This window comes from Candida jiufengensis (genome assembly GCF_024610255.1).
Source record: "Candida jiufengensis strain CBS 10846 chromosome Unknown scaffold3, whole genome shotgun sequence".
Taxonomy (NCBI): domain Eukaryota; kingdom Fungi; phylum Ascomycota; class Pichiomycetes; order Serinales; family Debaryomycetaceae; genus Lodderomyces; species Lodderomyces jiufengensis.
Genome location: NW_026261560.1, coordinates 661,405 through 679,297, shown reverse-complemented (window position 1 = coordinate 679,297; position 17,893 = coordinate 661,405). Strand labels below are relative to the sequence as shown.

The 17,893-nt window shown below is 27.6% G+C and overlaps 10 protein-coding genes across 10 annotated transcripts; 6 read left to right on the top strand and 4 right to left on the bottom strand. All coding sequences in view use genetic code 12, as the record gives it.

Annotated features, from left to right (window-relative positions):
- Nucleotides 1-59: 59 nt before the first annotated feature.
- On the top strand, nucleotides 60-497 carry KGF54_002758 (uncharacterized protein; the record flags this gene model as incomplete). Its single annotated transcript, XM_051763271.1, has 1 exon — nucleotides 60-497. The coding sequence occupies one exon, from the start codon at nucleotides 60-62 to the stop codon at nucleotides 495-497; it is 438 nt and encodes a 145-aa protein (XP_051620128.1).
- Nucleotides 498-577: 80 nt separating this feature from the next.
- Nucleotides 578-1,030, top strand: KGF54_002757 (uncharacterized protein; the record flags this gene model as incomplete). Its single annotated transcript, XM_051763270.1, has 1 exon — nucleotides 578-1,030. The coding sequence occupies one exon, from the start codon at nucleotides 578-580 to the stop codon at nucleotides 1,028-1,030; it is 453 nt and encodes a 150-aa protein (XP_051620127.1).
- Nucleotides 1,031-1,631: 601 nt separating this feature from the next.
- On the top strand, nucleotides 1,632-2,165 carry KGF54_002756 (uncharacterized protein; the record flags this gene model as incomplete). Its single annotated transcript, XM_051763269.1, has 1 exon — nucleotides 1,632-2,165. One exon carries the CDS (start codon nucleotides 1,632-1,634, stop codon nucleotides 2,163-2,165), a length of 534 nt encoding a protein of 177 aa, XP_051620126.1.
- A 259-nt stretch (nucleotides 2,166-2,424) lies between these two features.
- On the bottom strand, nucleotides 2,425-2,736 carry HHF1 (histone; the record flags this gene model as incomplete). Its single annotated transcript, XM_051763268.1, has 1 exon — nucleotides 2,425-2,736. The coding sequence occupies one exon, from the start codon at nucleotides 2,734-2,736 to the stop codon at nucleotides 2,425-2,427; it is 312 nt and encodes a 103-aa protein (XP_051620125.1).
- An 869-nt stretch (nucleotides 2,737-3,605) lies between these two features.
- HHT21 (Hht21p) lies at nucleotides 3,606-4,016 on the top strand (the record flags this gene model as incomplete). The annotated part of the gene is made up of 1 exon (XM_051763267.1): nucleotides 3,606-4,016. The coding sequence occupies one exon, from the start codon at nucleotides 3,606-3,608 to the stop codon at nucleotides 4,014-4,016; it is 411 nt and encodes a 136-aa protein (XP_051620124.1).
- Nucleotides 4,017-5,385: 1,369 nt separating this feature from the next.
- On the bottom strand, nucleotides 5,386-6,633 carry KGF54_002753 (uncharacterized protein; the record flags this gene model as incomplete). The annotated part of the gene is made up of 1 exon (XM_051763266.1): nucleotides 5,386-6,633. One exon carries the CDS (start codon nucleotides 6,631-6,633, stop codon nucleotides 5,386-5,388), a length of 1,248 nt encoding a protein of 415 aa, XP_051620123.1.
- A 329-nt stretch (nucleotides 6,634-6,962) lies between these two features.
- KGF54_002752 (GPI-anchor transamidase) lies at nucleotides 6,963-8,144 on the bottom strand (the record flags this gene model as incomplete). The annotated part of the gene is made up of 1 exon (XM_051763265.1): nucleotides 6,963-8,144. One exon carries the CDS (start codon nucleotides 8,142-8,144, stop codon nucleotides 6,963-6,965), a length of 1,182 nt encoding a protein of 393 aa, XP_051620122.1.
- A 203-nt stretch (nucleotides 8,145-8,347) lies between these two features.
- ACS2 (acetate--CoA ligase) lies at nucleotides 8,348-10,363 on the bottom strand (the record flags this gene model as incomplete). Its single annotated transcript, XM_051763264.1, has 1 exon — nucleotides 8,348-10,363. The coding sequence occupies one exon, from the start codon at nucleotides 10,361-10,363 to the stop codon at nucleotides 8,348-8,350; it is 2,016 nt and encodes a 671-aa protein (XP_051620121.1).
- A 1,339-nt stretch (nucleotides 10,364-11,702) lies between these two features.
- Nucleotides 11,703-12,086, top strand: KGF54_002750 (uncharacterized protein; the record flags this gene model as incomplete). Its single annotated transcript, XM_051763263.1, has 1 exon — nucleotides 11,703-12,086. The coding sequence occupies one exon, from the start codon at nucleotides 11,703-11,705 to the stop codon at nucleotides 12,084-12,086; it is 384 nt and encodes a 127-aa protein (XP_051620120.1).
- A 2,019-nt stretch (nucleotides 12,087-14,105) lies between these two features.
- Nucleotides 14,106-17,321, top strand: KGF54_002749 (SANT/Myb-like DNA-binding domain-containing protein; the record flags this gene model as incomplete). The annotated part of the gene is made up of 1 exon (XM_051763261.1): nucleotides 14,106-17,321. One exon carries the CDS (start codon nucleotides 14,106-14,108, stop codon nucleotides 17,319-17,321), a length of 3,216 nt encoding a protein of 1,071 aa, XP_051620119.1.
- Between the last annotated feature and the right edge of the window lie 572 nt (nucleotides 17,322-17,893).

Here is a 17,893-nt window from a genome sequence, read left to right as displayed (position 1 = left end):
CACATTTAAACAACCACATAGATCAATTAATCTAAATTCACAACTCAATTATTCACAATATGGCATTAACAAAATCAATAAAGTTTCATGCTGGTAAAGTAAAATATGATGAAGAAACAAATAGATGTACACCATTACCATACAAGGGAGTTATATCAATAAAACCAAGTACAGAAGAACCAGATTTTTTAGATTTTATATGGACACCAAAACAACAAGATCAAACTCAACAAATTAATGGATCACAACAAATTGAAAAAGATGAATTATTATTAATACCTGGTGATGTTTCTATTAAAATAATAAAATCTTGTAATACTGGTCGAGTTTTTTCTTTTACTTTTTCAAGTAGTGGAGCAAAATATCTTTATTGGTTACAAGATATTGGAGATATTGATAATTTAAGTAAATTTACTGAAAAAGATAATAAATTAATTCAACAAATTAATACTTTGATAAGTACTGAAAATGATGGGTTGGATGAAGATAAACAGTAAGTAAGTAAATTTTATTTTTCAGAAAGTTGGTTTTAATGAACTATTACTAACTCACCTCCAGAATAGAATCAAATAATCATATGGAACCTGAACAACTACAACAAGATCAAACATTACCATCTTCTTATGAAGCATCTACTACATTACAACCACCACAAATACCAAAATTCAAAATGCCACTTGGCTCAATATCATCAGTATTAAATTTACAAACAATAGAAAATCATTTAGATAAGTTATCAAGAGAAGAACTTTCAAAATTATACAAGGATTATTTACCAGAATCAACTTCCAAAAATGTAACAAAATATAAAATAATTGAGATAATACGTAGTGGATTTTATCAACAAAATGAACAAAAATTACTGGAACATTTAAAATCTGGTGAAGGTGCTGGTTATCTCTTGTCACAATCTTTAAAATATGATTATAAAGGTGAAGGTATTGAAAATTTCTTGAATGGGATTAGAGATTTGGGTAAGAAAGAACAAAAAGAAGAAGAAAATGAAGGAAAAGATACTGAAATGAACTAAATGAGATGATGGGTGTTGAATAAAAGTTACTGCTGCTTAAGTTGTGAGTGTAATAATAATGTTGAAGATAATGTATAACGAAACAATAAAATTGCATACAGATAACTGGACTAGCTCTGCGGCATGTAGATCAATAATTCTTTTAGTCAAGAGATTGAGTTTTTAGCTTCTTCAACTACTTATAGAATGCATATTTCTTAACATGTCTTTGATAAAACAAATTTCCACGACTTGATTATACAAATTTCTCGGGTTTCATTACGTCATACATAAAATTATTTTGAAACGAGAATGTATGATATATTATTTTTATTATTATTCCATACATTAAATTCTGGAGTAATAAATCACTAAAAAGCAATTAATATAAAGGAGATTTCATTTTTCAAATAATAGAATGACATAGCCATAGAAGCGGTTATTAATAATTAGTTGATATATATAAACTAAAAAAAGGTACCAAATAAATAATAAATTTACAATTACTCGAGAATTTTTATCAACAGAATTAAAAATTATAATTAAAATATTTCATTTATTCATTTTATCATACTTATAACAAGCTGACCAACGTACAAAATATTCAATAAATAATTCAATCATGAGCGTAGATAGAGTAGAGATATATACACAACCAGACCATCATCAATCAAAAAGACATTCATCAGTAGAAGAATCAATAAAAGAAAAACTAGAAGATTTAATAGAAAAACATCCACCACTGGATGAAGAACAAGAGGAATCACAATCACAAGCAAAAGAAAAAGAAGCTGCAGCATTAGAAGATATAAAAAAATCAAATTATACAGTACATCCAGAACAAAGACTATCCGATAGTGAAAGTGAAAGTGAAACTGAAGAGTTAGTAGATATTGATGGATTTGAAATACCAAAAGGGAAAATTCCTTTAGATTCACAATTTTCAACTGATGAATTAAAAGTATTGTTACAACATGCACAAGATGAAGGTATATTAAAAGAGAATATTGGTTTGAAAGTGCTAGAAAGTGGAGAATTGGGTGATAGAATTAGAATAGCTGATAAAATTGAGAATACGAAGTCTAAAGAGAACAATAAAACAGTGGAGAAAGTAGAAAAGGAAGAGGAGGTGGATCCAAAAGCAAAAGTAAAGTAGAGGAAGAATCAATTATATAGTAACGGTCCACAAAGTTAGAATATAGATATTATAGATAAATTGTTTTTTTATTTACTATTAGTTTATTGACTTTACAAGTGTAGAATCAATCTCTTCATTTGCAAAATAAACTATCAACAAGACACTTGAGTTTTTCGAATTTCCAATAGAGAATCAAATTTACAACTTCAAATTTTAAAATATCACTAAAACTTTAATTATACAGAACTGAAAACCTATTTGTTATACAAATTTAATTTTAACCACCAAAACCATATAAAGTTCTACCTTGTCTTTTCAATGCATAAACTACATCTAATGAAGTAACAGTTTTTCTTTTAGCATGTTCAGTATAAGTAACAGCATCTCTAATAACATTTTCTAAAAATTGTTTTAAAACAACTCTAACTTCTTCATAAATTAAAGCAGAAATACGTTTAACACCACCTCTTCTTGCTAATCTTCTAATAGCTGGTTTTGTAATACCTTGAATATTATCTCTTAAAATTTTTCTATGTCTTTTAGCACCACCTTTTCCTAAACCTTTTCCTCCTTTTCCTCTACCTGACATTATTAATTATTTGATTTATATGTATATGTAATAAAGTTGTAAAAATGAAAAATTAAAATTCAATTTACTTTGTTTAATATAATAAGAAAGAAAGTAAAAAAATTTAAATGTAAATATAAATTACTTGTGGGAATTAATTTGAATATATAAATAATCTTTATAAATTATTAATTAAGGGAGAAGGCAAATATAATCAAAATAAAATAATAAATTTTGTGAAGTTAATATTGTGTAAAGAAAGAGAATTAAATGATTAACCAAAAGAGAGAGGGAGAGTAAGGAAGGACTTAATTAGTTAGTTAAGTTAATATTATTTTTTATTGTGTAGTGTGTAAGATTGACTAATGTCTTAAGTATACAAGTAAGGAAAAAAGTAGTGTGAAAAAAATGTAAAGTTTACAAAAGATAGGAATAAACCATTAAACAAGTAATTGAACAGCCGAAAAAAGATTATTTGAACAATCTTTTGTTTAAAACAAAAGACAATTGAAATTGGTGATTCACTGAAGTTGTATACTTTTGTGGTGAATAGAAGAAATAATTTAATACGTAAAAAAGCTACCATATCGTATCATTATTTATTCCAGTGCGAAATTATATACAAAATTAAATCTGAAACTGTTCTGAAATTTACTGTAATTTTCAGTCCACCTTTTAAGTATATAGAATAATATCTTAACTTCGTATCAACCACAAAATCATTTGACACAAACAAACTAAAAAATAACAACTTTAAAGTATAAACAAATGATTTCTAAACCAGAGAGTTATTTGATTTATATATAATTATATCTTTCAATAAATTTTTTATAGTCTATCTATTTTTTATTTTCTTTTTTTATATTATTATATCATCACATTAATTCATAATGGCTAGAACTAAACAAACTGCAAGAAAATCTACTGGTGGTAAAGCCCCAAGAAAACAATTAGCTTCAAAAGCTGCAAGAAAATCAGCTCCAACTACTGGTGGTGTTAAAAAACCTCATAGATATAAACCAGGTACTGTTGCTTTAAGAGAAATTAGAAGATTTCAAAAATCTACCGAATTATTAATTAGAAAATTACCTTTCCAAAGATTAGTTAGAGAAATTGCTCAAGATTTTAAAACTGATTTGAGATTTCAATCTTCAGCTATTGGTGCTTTACAAGAAGCTGTTGAAGCTTATTTAGTTGGTTTATTTGAAGATACTAATTTATGTGCTATTCATGCTAAAAGAGTTACTATTCAAAAGAAAGATATTCAATTAGCAAGAAGATTAAGAGGTGAAAGAGCTTAGGTTTAGGAATTTGGAGTTTTGGTGATTAATATTCAATTCTATTTCAAAGTGTTTTATAAACAATTTATATTTTAATGATTTCTATATAGCAAATAAATGCATTTAAGAAAAATTTGTTTAAAATTTGTCTTGTCAAAGTCTCTTCGGAAGATTAATCCTCTGAAAGGCGTCACACCTGTATGGTCCGAAGACCCAACTCGCCTAATTAGTGACAAATTCGGTGCATAAAATGAAAAATTTTTCTCTCTTGTTTTGCCTTCAACTTCACTCAGTTGCTATTACTTAGTCCTGCTCGCAAAGAAATGGTTGGTATATAATGATTTTAGCTCATGCTAAGTAGGTTTCGGTAGTGAATGAGTAGATAAAAACAAATTTTCAAAACAAAAAATTCTCCCCCCCTTAAGAATTAAAGGGATTAAAGGCTCTGAGAAATTGTAGATACGAATGAATTTGGTTGAACAACAAAGAAAATGCTGACCTATGATTAAATCTGAGTTACTTTCAAATTATCAATACACTAATTAATTCTCTTCTGTAAACTTTTTATTTCATTTCCTATCATGAGGTTAAACGGCTATTTAAAAATTGACACTATTTTCTTTAATGAATGAAAATGAGACAAAAGTGTTACTGTAATTGCAACTGAGCCTAGAGCTAAAACAGCAGTAGCTGGTGATTCAAATGTATTTCTGAAATCAAAATATTCCCAGACGTAGAAACAGGTAAGGAGCAATGTTTTAATCCTTGAAACCTTAAAGATTTCTCAGATCTGAAACACTCACGTGGTAGCAAAAATTGACATTTGAATACTTCAACAAATTTCTTCTTCTGGAAAATTTCTCAAATAACTTTATATAGTTCTTTACTTTATGAACTTCAACAGCGTCTACAGATAAATTACCCTTATAGACAAGTAGCAAAACTGTTCTCCGAGTTGCATTTGGAGAACGAAACACAGAAACATATAAATTTTTGGTCCAATTAAGTGAAGGTTCATGGTTGCCTGAGCCAAGGAAATTAAAATGAAAATAAGCTCCGCAACAGAGGCTTATACAGCTATTAAGGTTGGTGGAAGATGGTTCGACTCAAGTTTTTTTGTTAAATCTCAAACACCCTTGGCTGGTATAAATAATAGCTAATTTGTTTTTCCCAGACTAAGTTAGTAAGTTTTACAAATTTAACCATGGACGATCTAGGTTTCAAAAGTACCGCAACTTAGAGTTGAAACTAAAGTCTTAGTATCCTCCTTAAAACTTTACTGAAACATTGCAAATTTAAATCACATCAAATATACTACAACTTTAAAAACCATTTTAAATCATGTTTTAAATATTTATTATTTACGTTCATATACTTTTTATTATAGGGCTCAATAAGGATAATCTTGTGGTTCATCATCCAATACCAAACCATCTGCTTCTTGTTCTTCAGCTCTCTTTTGTAAATATGGTAATAACACATCCTTAAAAACAGCAAATCCTCTATATTCATTAACATCTTCATCCCAACTTTTAATACCATTCAATAATCTTCTTGGAACATATGGTTCTTCACACATTTCAGTTATTGGCATAAAATAAGTTCTTATAGTAAAAGCAATAGCACCGGTTTTTGGTAATCTACGAACAGTTTGTCTTTCTGATCTGAACCATAAATCTTTAATATTTGTTGCTTTTGTAGCTGCATTCCAACCAACAGAATCACTTTCTTCTGGTCCAATAGATCTTGACCAATCAATATGTTCATCAGTTTGTATAAAATAATTATTACGTACAACTGGTGAATCAACAGTTAAACGACGGAAAAACTTATTCATTGCTGGACCTAAATGAGTTTCATATTTTGGAACTGAACCTGAAGTATGAATTTCATCTAATTTCATTTGAAATTTTTCTTTAAATTTCCAAAATCCTGCCATTGTTATACAACCACCTTCTAATGAATATTGACCATCTTCTGGATCTTCAATCATTAAAACTAATTCATCTTGAACTAAATTTGCAGCTGTAATTATTGGATTAAAATCTTTTGCTTTTAAATCAAATGTTTGATTTGTTTCAGTAATTTTTAAAATTTGTTTTTCTTTATCAAATTTAATTAAAGATGGATATTTTGCACTTGTGAAAGCAATTAATTCATGTAATAATTCCCAAGCTGCATCAACTGCTTTGGGACTAATTCTCCAAACGTCTTGACCTTTTTCTGCAATTCTTTTCAATTTCATATTATGGAATTTAAGCCATTGATTATCTAATTCAATCCATGAATCCCAAGGCATATTTCTAATAGCCATTGTAACATTATATTTATGTTTGAAAGCACGATATGGTACTGGTTTAGTTGTTTTCACTGACCAATTTGGATATTCTTTTGGTGTGGGAGTTTTCCAAGTTAAATCTGGTTTCCAATAACCAAAGGGACGTTGATCCATTTTAGAAGCAGTTGCTTTTACTGATGGTGTCAAAGATTTGGATTTTGGTTTTAAATCATTTTGAGTTTTGAAATAGTAAGCTACTAATAGTAATACTGGTAACACAAATATATATGAAGACAGTTGATCTAAGGTTTCTTTGATAGAATTGATATCAAAACTAATTGATGATGAATTGTGATTCATTTTTGTTGTGGTGACCAAATTAAAAAAAATCTTGTGGTGATATCATTCATTTGATATTAATATATATCAAAACATATTTCAAAAAGGCGAAACAGCTCATTCATTTATCAATCATCACTTTCGTAAATGTAATCCTAAAATCGATATATTATTTATTAATTATCTTTTGAAATGTTTATCGCGTATCTGTAATCCATTTTAGGTAAAAATTTGCAACCATTTTTTCAATCTGTGGAATTACTTAAAATTAATGATAGAACAAATAAAAAGATAAACCGCTACCAATTCAATCCAAGAATTTTGTTCTACTATATATTATATTCCTTTGTTCAAGCAGGAGGTAAAAAAGCTGCAAATAAACTAGTTTGTAATAAATTCCAAGTAATTATATATCCTAAAATATAATTAAACCAATGTTTGTCGCGATTCAAAGCCAAAGTCCAGTAAATCAACGGAGAATAACTAGTCAATCTATTTAAAATTTGAGAATTCCAAAAAAATACCCCACCAAAAATCATTATAATTTGAATAACAACTATAGAAGTTAATTTTCTATATTGCGGAAGTAGTTTTATAAATGTAAAAATGCCAAAACAATTCCATATCATAACTGGAGTTACAAGTAAAAAATTTGGTATATTATTCAAAGTCCAATATTTCAAAAAACCAACATTCCAATAATGATCTTGAGCATATTGAAATAAACTTGGGAAATAATTGGTACACCATTCACCTCTAGAAGGACAAAATAATAGGTAGTGATATAAATTTTGACCAATAAATGTAAAACCTAAAATTGATCCAGTAACCACAGAAAGTAAACTAAATTGAATATTCTTATCAACCATGTAAAAATCATATAAATCAAAAAGGTATAAAATTCCCAATAATAAAGTGTTTGCTCGAACTGTATAACCATAAGCACATACTATCCCACTAAATACGTATAAAACCTGATTCTTTATTTTTTTCTTGGTTTTGGTGGTGACATTATTAAAATCAACAGATGCATAATAACAAAGTAAAGTTAATAATGTTAATAAATTACATAGATTCTCTGAATAATTTGTAGTTAAGAAAATCCCAGCTGGTGAAAATACCATCATTAAACTTGAATAATAATTTAAATTAGATTCATGCCCAAATACATCAATAGAAATCAAATATAATGTGAGGACGGAAAGAAAATGACAAGCATTTGAAATAATTATACTGAGCAATTGTTTTGAATAATAAGAATCAAATGGCAAAGCTTTAATGAAGTAAATCCATCCTGGACAAAACACAAATTGATGTTCATATTTTATGTCATTTACAAATAAATCATTAAAGTATACTGAATCCCAAGTAATTAGTTTATTTAATATTTCATGTACCACATTTTGACTTTTTGGTAGTAGTAAATCTGATGACGTGTCAAATCTTGATGGTGTAAGGTATACAATAACCAACTGAAATAATTTAAGTATTAAAAATGACTTGAACAATTTCCATATTGAATTATATTTCATTATTTTGGTGAACCACCATATTATTTTTTTTACAACGAATATTTTTATTTTTTTCAGAGCACAATAATTACAATACAAACTTTTTTTTTAAGATACTTAAATATTCTATCATTATATACTATATGGCTATGAATGGATTATTATATATCCTGAAATGTCTTTTTTTTTTATCATATTAGTGTCTTGTTTATCATACTGGTGTCTTATTTTTTACCAAATTGTGAATCAAATGATTCAATAATACTTGCAACTGATTGTGGATTCATTAAAGTTGTTATATCACCTAATTGATCAGCTTCATTTGAACTTATTTTTCTCAAAATTCTTCTCATGATTTTACCTGATCTTGTCTTTGGTAAATCATGTACTATTATTACAGATTTTGGTGCAGCAAATGGTCCTATTGTTTTTCTAACTTGTAAAACTAATTCTTTTCTTAAATTTAATTCATCTTCTTGTTTGGGTTGTTGTTTTAATGCAACAAATGCAATAACTGCTTGACCAGTTAAATCATCATTTATACCAACTACAGCTGATTCACTTACTCTTGAATCTTCTATTAATGCTGCTTCAATTTCTGCTGTTGATAATCTATGCCCACTTACATTTACAACATCATCAACTCTACCTCTAATCCAATAATATCCATCACGATCTCTTGCTGCTCCATCACCTGTGAAATAATAACCAGGGTAAGGATTCATATAAGTATCCATATATTTTTGATGATTTTTATAAACTGTTCTTGCCATTGATGGCCAATGATCTTTTATTACCAAAACACCTTCAACATCATTACCTTCAATTTCAACTCCACTTACTGGATCAATTAATCCTAATTTTATACCAAAGAATGGATATGATGCAGAACCTGGTTTATTTGGAGTAACACCAGCAATTGGTGCAATTAAATGACTACCTGATTCGGTTTGCCAATAAGTATCTGAAATATGACATTCATTTTTACCAACATGTTCATTATACCATTCCCAAATATCAGGACTAATTGGTTCACCTACACTACCCAAAGTTCTTAAACTAGATAAATCATATTTTTGAATTTCTTGTTCACCAGATTTTCTTAATAATCTTAATGCAGTAGGGGCAACATAAAAATGAGTAACTTTTTGTTTTTCAACTATATGCCAAAATCTACCAAAATCTGGATATGCTGGTGTACCTTCAAATATAACTGATGGAACACCTAATAATAATGGACCATATACTGCATAAGTATGACCAGTAATCCAACCTACATCACCAGCTGTAAAAAATATATCTTCTGGATGAACATCAAAAATATATTTGGTAGTTAATGCAGCTCCAAGTAAAAAACCTGCAGTTGTATGTACAACTCCCTTTGGAGTACCAGTTGAACCTGATGTATACAATAAAAATAATGGATCTTCTGAATCCACTGGAGTTGGTGGTAAATATCCAGGAAATTTTGCAGTTTCTTCATCCCAATAATAATCTCTACCATCTTTTAAAGTAATGTCTGGATTATTAGTTCTTTTAAAAACTAATACTTTTTCAACACTTGGACAATTTAATAATGCTTCGTCACATAATTTTTTAATATTTACAGTTTTACCACCTCTTTTACCTTCATCACATGTAATAAAAGCTTTACATTGAGCATCATTTACTCTATCTTTTATAGATCCAGATGAAAAACCTGCGAATATAACTGAATGAGAAGCACCTAATCTGACAATTGCCAATATGGCAATAATAGCTTGCGGTGACATTGGTAAATAAACTGCTACTGTATCACCTTTCCCAACACCCCAGCTTTTTAAAACTCCTGCAACTTTTGAAACTTCTCTTAATAATTCTCCATATGTTACAATGTAAGAATCTGAATCTTCATCGGCTTCATAAATTAATGCTGGTTTATCTGGATTTTTAAAAGCATGTCTATCAACACAATTATATGAAGCATTTAATTGACCACCTATAAACCAAGCGGCATCTCCTTTTTGTAATGATCCATGTCTTAATTTTGTAAAATCTTTATCCCAAGTTAATAATTCTCTGGCTAATGGTTCAAAAAATCCTTCTGGATCTTCAATTGATTGTTGGTATAATTCTTGATAATGTTGTAAATCTCTAATATGACCTGAATTTGGTTGTCTATTGAAAAATTCTTGTGGAGTTTCTCTAAGTTTTACTCCGTTAGCTTCATGAACAACTGCATGATGTTGATCAGTTGTCATTTTTGGATGTGGTTAATTTGAAATGTAAAACAAGAAAAATAAAATAATAAATAAAATACAAATTCAATTGATACAAGATATAACTTTTATAGAAAATGACAGTTGAATTGATAAAGACTGGTTGTTTTTTATTGTTAGGTTTTTTTGGAATAGTTCAGTTTTATAATTAAAACTGAGAATAACGTGAAAAAAAAAGATAAACAAAAATTTTTCAATAGAAAATAATTTTTTTTTTTTTTTTTTTATGTGGAGAGCTTCAAAAATAATTTATGGGACATAAGGGAACGAGAAGAATTTATTATACGACTAATGAACTAGTTTGACTTTCATAAGGTCAAGACATGTATACGCTTGCTATTTCAAAACTTGAACTTTTCCAAAACACGTTTAGTATAAATACTTAATGTTGAAGGCGAATTAGCTTTCAAATCTATAAAATAAGTTATTTTGTAGATTTTGCAACCGTTTTTCTTTCTTTTTAGTGAGATAATTTTAAACACAAAATATTATAAGTAAGTAGTTATTGTTGGGTGATTTCAAAACCCAGAAGGATCTTTAAATTTTAGATAATGAGTATTAGATTACCGAGAGAACATTTATCAAGTAAGTTGGCTCATTAAATATACTTCAATCATACAAAGACCCTGAAACGCGCACTTTTTCGCAATCTGTCGGAGTTTTTTTAGTAGATAAAAATGTATGGAACATTAAATATTAAATCAAATAATTTATTAAATCGTGAGATTTGGTAATTGATGAGATCTAATAATTTAATTAAAATCTCTTAGCTTAAATTTGAGTCAAAGTTTTAATTGAAATTACTGACCAATCATAATTCAAGATTTTCTGTTGGCTATAAAAATTCATGTTAATATCAGCATTAAAATTTGTTGGTTTATTTTAGAAAATTGTATTAATAAACTAACAGATCTCAACATTAAAGTAATACAACAAAAATTATTCGAGAATGTAGTGTAAATTGTCCAAATATATGTCACAAGTCTTTTGGAGTCGCAAAGTATCAAACACGGACAATACTTACAATTTAACGTTTCAGTAATTTTTCTATAACCGATTCGTTTTGTTTCAACTTCAATCTAATACAATCGAGTACATTGAAGCTCAATGTCAGCTCAAATAGACCAAAATAACTAACCTCATTACCTTTGACTCGAACTATACCTAGCTAACTTCTCAAATTCAACTATAACTTCTTGACGAAATTACACCCCAAATTATAATAAACAGCAATAAAATATAAATAAATTTTAATCTAGTAAAACATATTACATATTTCCACTATTGTACCATACAACTGCCTCATTTTCATTTCCAAATCATGAGTTCAGCACCATACGAAGAAAAATGTCAAGATGCAACAGATATGGAAAATACAGAAGAAGGAGTAGAAGCACAAAAAGTTCCAGCTCAAACAATAAATAATGATTCATCAGCTAATGCATATGATATAAAATCAAAACCACCACCAACAAATTTTGAAAATTTGGATGTAGTACAAATTAAAGAAATGAAAGCATTAAAGAATGTAGGTAGAGATTGGCCAGATGATATTGAATCTGAAAGTCTAACTCATTTGAATGCGGAAAAGGAAAATAATAATAATATCAAATATGTTACTAGTGATGATTTAGATAAAAATAATCAAAATATTGAAAATGTTAAGAAAAATGAAGGAACTGTTCAAGAAAAGTCAGCAGGCTAAGTTCAAACGATCAAAATTTTTTGTGGCGTCACAACATTGTCCTATTCCAATGATTTCAAGTACCTATTGATTTAAGAAAAATACCGTTAGGATGTAATTAAGCATTTTATATTACTCAGCTTTAAAAAATTTGAATGATCAAAAGACTTAATTAATACAATATTAGCTAGAGATAGAGGAGAACAAGCAGTCTCAGTTTTGGCTTTTGATAATGCGCAAATTTAACAGCTTAAAAGTTCAGATGCGAGCGATTGGAAATGCAAAGTTTTGATTCTCATGATCAAAGAAACTAAGTTTTTGGAAATGCATTTATAGATCTTTCATGTTAATTGAATCATTTGGACGTCTCTAATATTCATAAAAAACGCTATTTTCTCTACAACTGATTTCCCAATTTTGACAATTCCATAAACAAAGATGTTTTTAAGTTAGTAATATTTCCAAAATGTTCGTTGAGCTATGTCAGTTTGCTCCCTTCCTTAAGTTGATTTGATATTGAGGTCCAAACTTGATAAAAGATCACTTACTCATATAATAATCATTTACTTAATAAGAGTAAAAACGTGATAAGGCACGTGATTGTAATATTGAATAATAATAAACTATTAAAGGATTTGATATATAAAAACAACATTCATTAAATGATGTAAAAATAATAATTAAATCGATAATGCTATAAGATGAGAGTTTTAATTATGATATGATGAGTATAAATATAGACAAGAAAGTAAGGAAAAGTATGTATAGAGGGAGGAAGTGGTAGGCTAGAAAACTATAAATTGATTTTAATATATAGCTCACGTGATAATCAAATTCTCAAGTTTTAAAACGCGCTACCTTTTTGATATTTTACTTCCTTGCACCTTTTGCACTTTTGCACACTCGTCTGAAACTACTACAGATCTATACCTATTGTACTGAGTATGAAATGTATTCTTTCCATGCTTATCACCAAGCCTAAACAAATTGACTTTTGCGTTCTAGCTTTGTAAGTTCTAACACATTTTTTAGTATTCAAAAAAAAAATTATTTTTTATAGAAAGTTTCTAGCTGCATATTAATGCAAGCATCGTAAATATTAGGTAATTTAAAAAAACCATGTTTCAGGTCAATTTTGTGTATATGATTATCTTGAGACAGTGGCTTGAGCACGATGTATAATCCTTGCGTATTAAATTTAATTTTGTCGCCCTAAACGTCGCACTAAACTATAACTGACGCGTAATTTTTTTTGCCAAAAAATTGGTCGCTCTCTAACTTTGAAATCTAATCGATTCACATTTTGAGGAATTAAAGTACAATCAACAACTAATTTGAAACTTATCAACAAGACTAATATATAATCAAACTAGTCAATAATTCCGGAATCAAAATGAGACCTGTTTAAGTCGTCATTGAGAAATTTTACTAAATTTGAATGAACAAATGGGTTTACGTCTATAATTTTTAGAGAATTGATGTATCAAATTCATTTGACCAAAATGTTAATCTTCTTTAAATTAATGCTCAATAATTTAGTAACTCAAACTGATTTGTCACTACAATGAGCCAAGAGAAGTATGTTTAGATAATTTGAGTTTTAATCAATATTGATGATTGATAAATTTATAGTACAATTTAATCAAATAAGCACTTTATGAGTGGTGAAAATGAAAATTCAAATTCTTTCAATCTTTTAACTCGTTTTTTAGTTTTGCATATTTCCCAATTCTATTTTTACTCTTTATAAAATACATTATGTAAAATTTATATTGCAATATAAAATCTTAAAAATCTTCGTCTAATAAAAAAAATATATATTTTAATTTTTTTAAAAAAACTTATTTTACATCTAACAATTTTTTAACAATCAAGTCCACCAATTCACTCAACTGATAAAAACAAATCACTAAAACATTGTCGGGTGCCTTGTTCGTTATTGATAATTAACTAACAACAAATATTTCAACAAAAGTTTGATTAGTTTTATCAAATTAAACAAGTTCTTGTTAGTTTTTTTTTTGCAACCAAATTTCAACCATGTCAACTAAAAGAGTTAAAAACTCAATTTTGACTGAAAATCAAAAAAGTAAAAGAATTAAAATTAGTTCACATAATGATTCAGCAACTTCAAACTTCAAACCTGAACAAGTTAATTCAACAATTGTTAAAAAATTAAATTCAAAAAATAAAACTAAAAATATGAAACAATCATCAATTGAAAGTTTTTTTTCAAAATCAACTCAAAGTAATGATACTAAATATTCAAAATCATCATCAAATAGATTACCACTTACTCCAGTTGATCCAAATGTTTTGAATTCAAGTAACAACAATAAAAAAAATTTAACTAAAAATATTAGTGATAAAAATGATGAAACAACAATTATTAATACTTCAAAACAACCAAATTTATTTTCAAGTTTAAATAATACTTTAAATCCACAAGTCATTAGTTCAAATTTACAAGTCAACAATTCAATTACAGAAAAAGAAAATCAAGTTGATGAACAAGAAGAAAGAGAAAATATTACAAGTTCTTGTACTGAATCTTCAAAAAATGAAATTACTCCATTAAATACTTTAGCACCAATTAATCACAATTCTTTAATTTCATTAAATAAAAAAAATAGAAAAGATGATTTCAATGAAGGTGTCACATCTACTTCCAACTCCAAAAAAGAAAATCCTTTAATTCAAAAATATCAACCACCAGTTATTAATTTAGAACAAGAATATTCATCACTTGCAGAATCATCATCAGTTGATCAATTATTAGTACAAAAATTTCAACCTATCATTGAATTAGAAGAAGAATTTTCATCACCTGCAGAATCATTATCAGTTGGAACATCAGATGAACAATCATTAGTACAAAAATTTCAACCACCAACTATTGATTTAAAACAAGAAATTTCATCTTCTGCAGAATTATCATCAGTTGGAACATCAATTGAAGAATTATTACCAAAACCAAATAAAGAAAAAGTTTATTCATTAAGAATGAATGATTTGAAATTTCCAACTTATAATTATAGAAAAGAAGCAACTGAATCAACTGATGAAATAAATTTGGTTTTAAAAAATATAGGAAAATCCACTAAACCAGAAATAATAAAATATATAAATGACATTACATTCTTAACGGAATGTACCAACCACTCAATGGAAGCATTAGTTAAAGAAGCTGGTCGTCAGGAATTGGATATTCAAGTTATAAGACCACAACATGGATTATCAGCAATGGTGGTAAAACATAATAATAATATTACTTTTTCAAATCCATTAAAAATCAGTGAACAAATTAAAAGTTTAGAATCATCATATATGAAAAATAATAAAGCAAAGTATAATTATCCATTAACTGATCCAACAACAGAAGTTAATAACGGTATTTTAAACCGTAATCTACACGGTCGCTTGAGTGATGTGGAAGTAGAATTATTTGGTATGAATGTTACAATGATGCTGATATACTTTTCCAATAAACCATATGAACGTGATGAGATGTTACAAATGTTGGATAAAGTTTTAGATAAAAGTAAAAATTATATCATCCTTTGTGATAGGAATTTCGGTAAAAGATTAAGTGGAGAAATTACTAAATTCGATAAAATTAATATGAAAAACTATTCACAATTTTTAGAAAAAAATGATTTGTTGGATTTATCACAACATATAGATAAAAATAAAGTTTTAGCTACCAACTACACTCAATATGGATTAAAAGAAATTGATGCTGGCATCATTTCAAAGACCTTGATAAATCATTTTAGTAGTTTATCCATTAAATTTGATTTACTCAGCACCCATAGTAAATTCACAACAAGTTTCAGTTCAATTGTATCAACATCATCATATATTGCAAGTCATGAAAATATTGAGGCAGAAGTATTTTTTAAAACATTAGAAGCTGAAGGTGAAAGCTGGTTAGAAAACATCACACTAGAAATGAAAGAAAAAGTTGAACATTTCATTTTAGAAAAATTACCAAAGAATATCAATGTTAATGTCAAAAATGGAGTTCATGGTAAAGACTTTATTACACTGTTATTAAACATAATGAATTACAAGAGAAAAATTGCTAAAGAATATGGTGGTCAAGTTTTTCTTTGGTCAGATATTGCAAATTATTACAAATTAGAAACAACTTATTTAAAGAGATTGGTCGATTCATGGATCGATCAGAAATGTTGGTATATTGATGAAGATGATGAATTTGTGGAATCAGCTAATGTTACATATCAAAGAATTAAATTTAATGAAAAAAGATGGACTAAAGAAGAAGATGATTTATTAAGAGAATTAATTAAACAATATGGTTGTGATTATGACGAAATTGCAGATTATTTCCCTACCAGATCTTCTCAAGCCGTTCATGATGAATGGTTTATAATTAACAAAGGTAAAATTTTTGAAAATCAGTTAATTAATGAGTTTATTGAAAATTTAAATTTATCAACTGTTAGATCTACAACTTTTTTGGGAAAACATAGTCCTGCATTTTATGAAAAATTTTTAGAAGCAGTTAATTTCAAAATATTCATTCATAATAAGTATAAATCTGATGTCTTTTCATGGGACAAAATAGCTGAATTATTTAAATGGAATAAAAGATATTTATTAGATTTATATACCCATTTCAAGAAGGAAAAGATTTGGATAGCTAACTCAAGTGAAAATGATGGTGGGTATATTAAAAATCCAAATATTCCCTATAGAGCTAGAGCTTCTCCAAAAATTAGGAATCCTGCTGGCCCAAAATTTTGGACAGAAAACAAGGTAAATGAACTCAAAGATGCAGTTGAAAGATTTGGTAATGATTTTGAAGCAGTATCTAACAAATTGGGAGGTACTACTGCATCAGCTTGTAGAGATTATTGGCTGAGAATTAACAAAGGTTATGCATTAGAAAAAAGATTATTTGATGAGTTTAAAAAAGATAATGTACCTCCTAATTTAGATTCAAAGGTATACGATGGATTACATACACCACAATTTTATGAGGTTTTAATTTTATGTATGAATTTTAGAAATGATATGCAAAATAAATTCAAAAATAAATGCATTACTTTCCAAATGTTAGGAAGTTTATTGGATGTTACTTTTACAACTTTAAAGAAAATGGTTGAAGGATATGTCGAAGAAGGAGTATGGTTAAAAGATGCTAATGGTTTTATTTCTAAAAATCCTGAAAAGGATTATAGAAAAAGAAAACACCAACAAAAAAATTGGCACAAGAAGAATAGAGATTAAATATTGAAATGAATTTGGTAATGATCAATTTAAATTTGATGATGATTATGAATATGATGATGAAGTAGAATTTGATGATGATTATAATGGTGCTTTTTATAATATATTTTTAAATATATAGCTTTTAAAATTCCTATATAATATAATAAAACTAATTAATTATTAATCCCAATATTCAGTAATGTCTATGATAATGAGAGCTATAGAATTGTATTGATTGCGTCAATGGCGTTTGTTTGAGTTCTTTAGTACTTGCCGATTGTTGATGAATTATTCTTTCATTACTTCAATCTCATTTCATTGTATTTTAACACTTTACAGATTTAGCTGGGTTGTGATTATGATAAGTTAGTGTATTATGGTGTTTACATAAATAGAAATCCAATAAATTTTTTTTGAATCAACGTAAGTATAAATAGACTATATGAATTATATCAGATGTTCATCTAAGCACATGGTGACAATTGCTAGTTGGGAATGACTGAAAGGTTAATTCAGAAGAATTGTAGCATTCTGGTGATAATATATGCTATCACGTGAACTATATACTAAATCAATTTGTATTTCCTTGC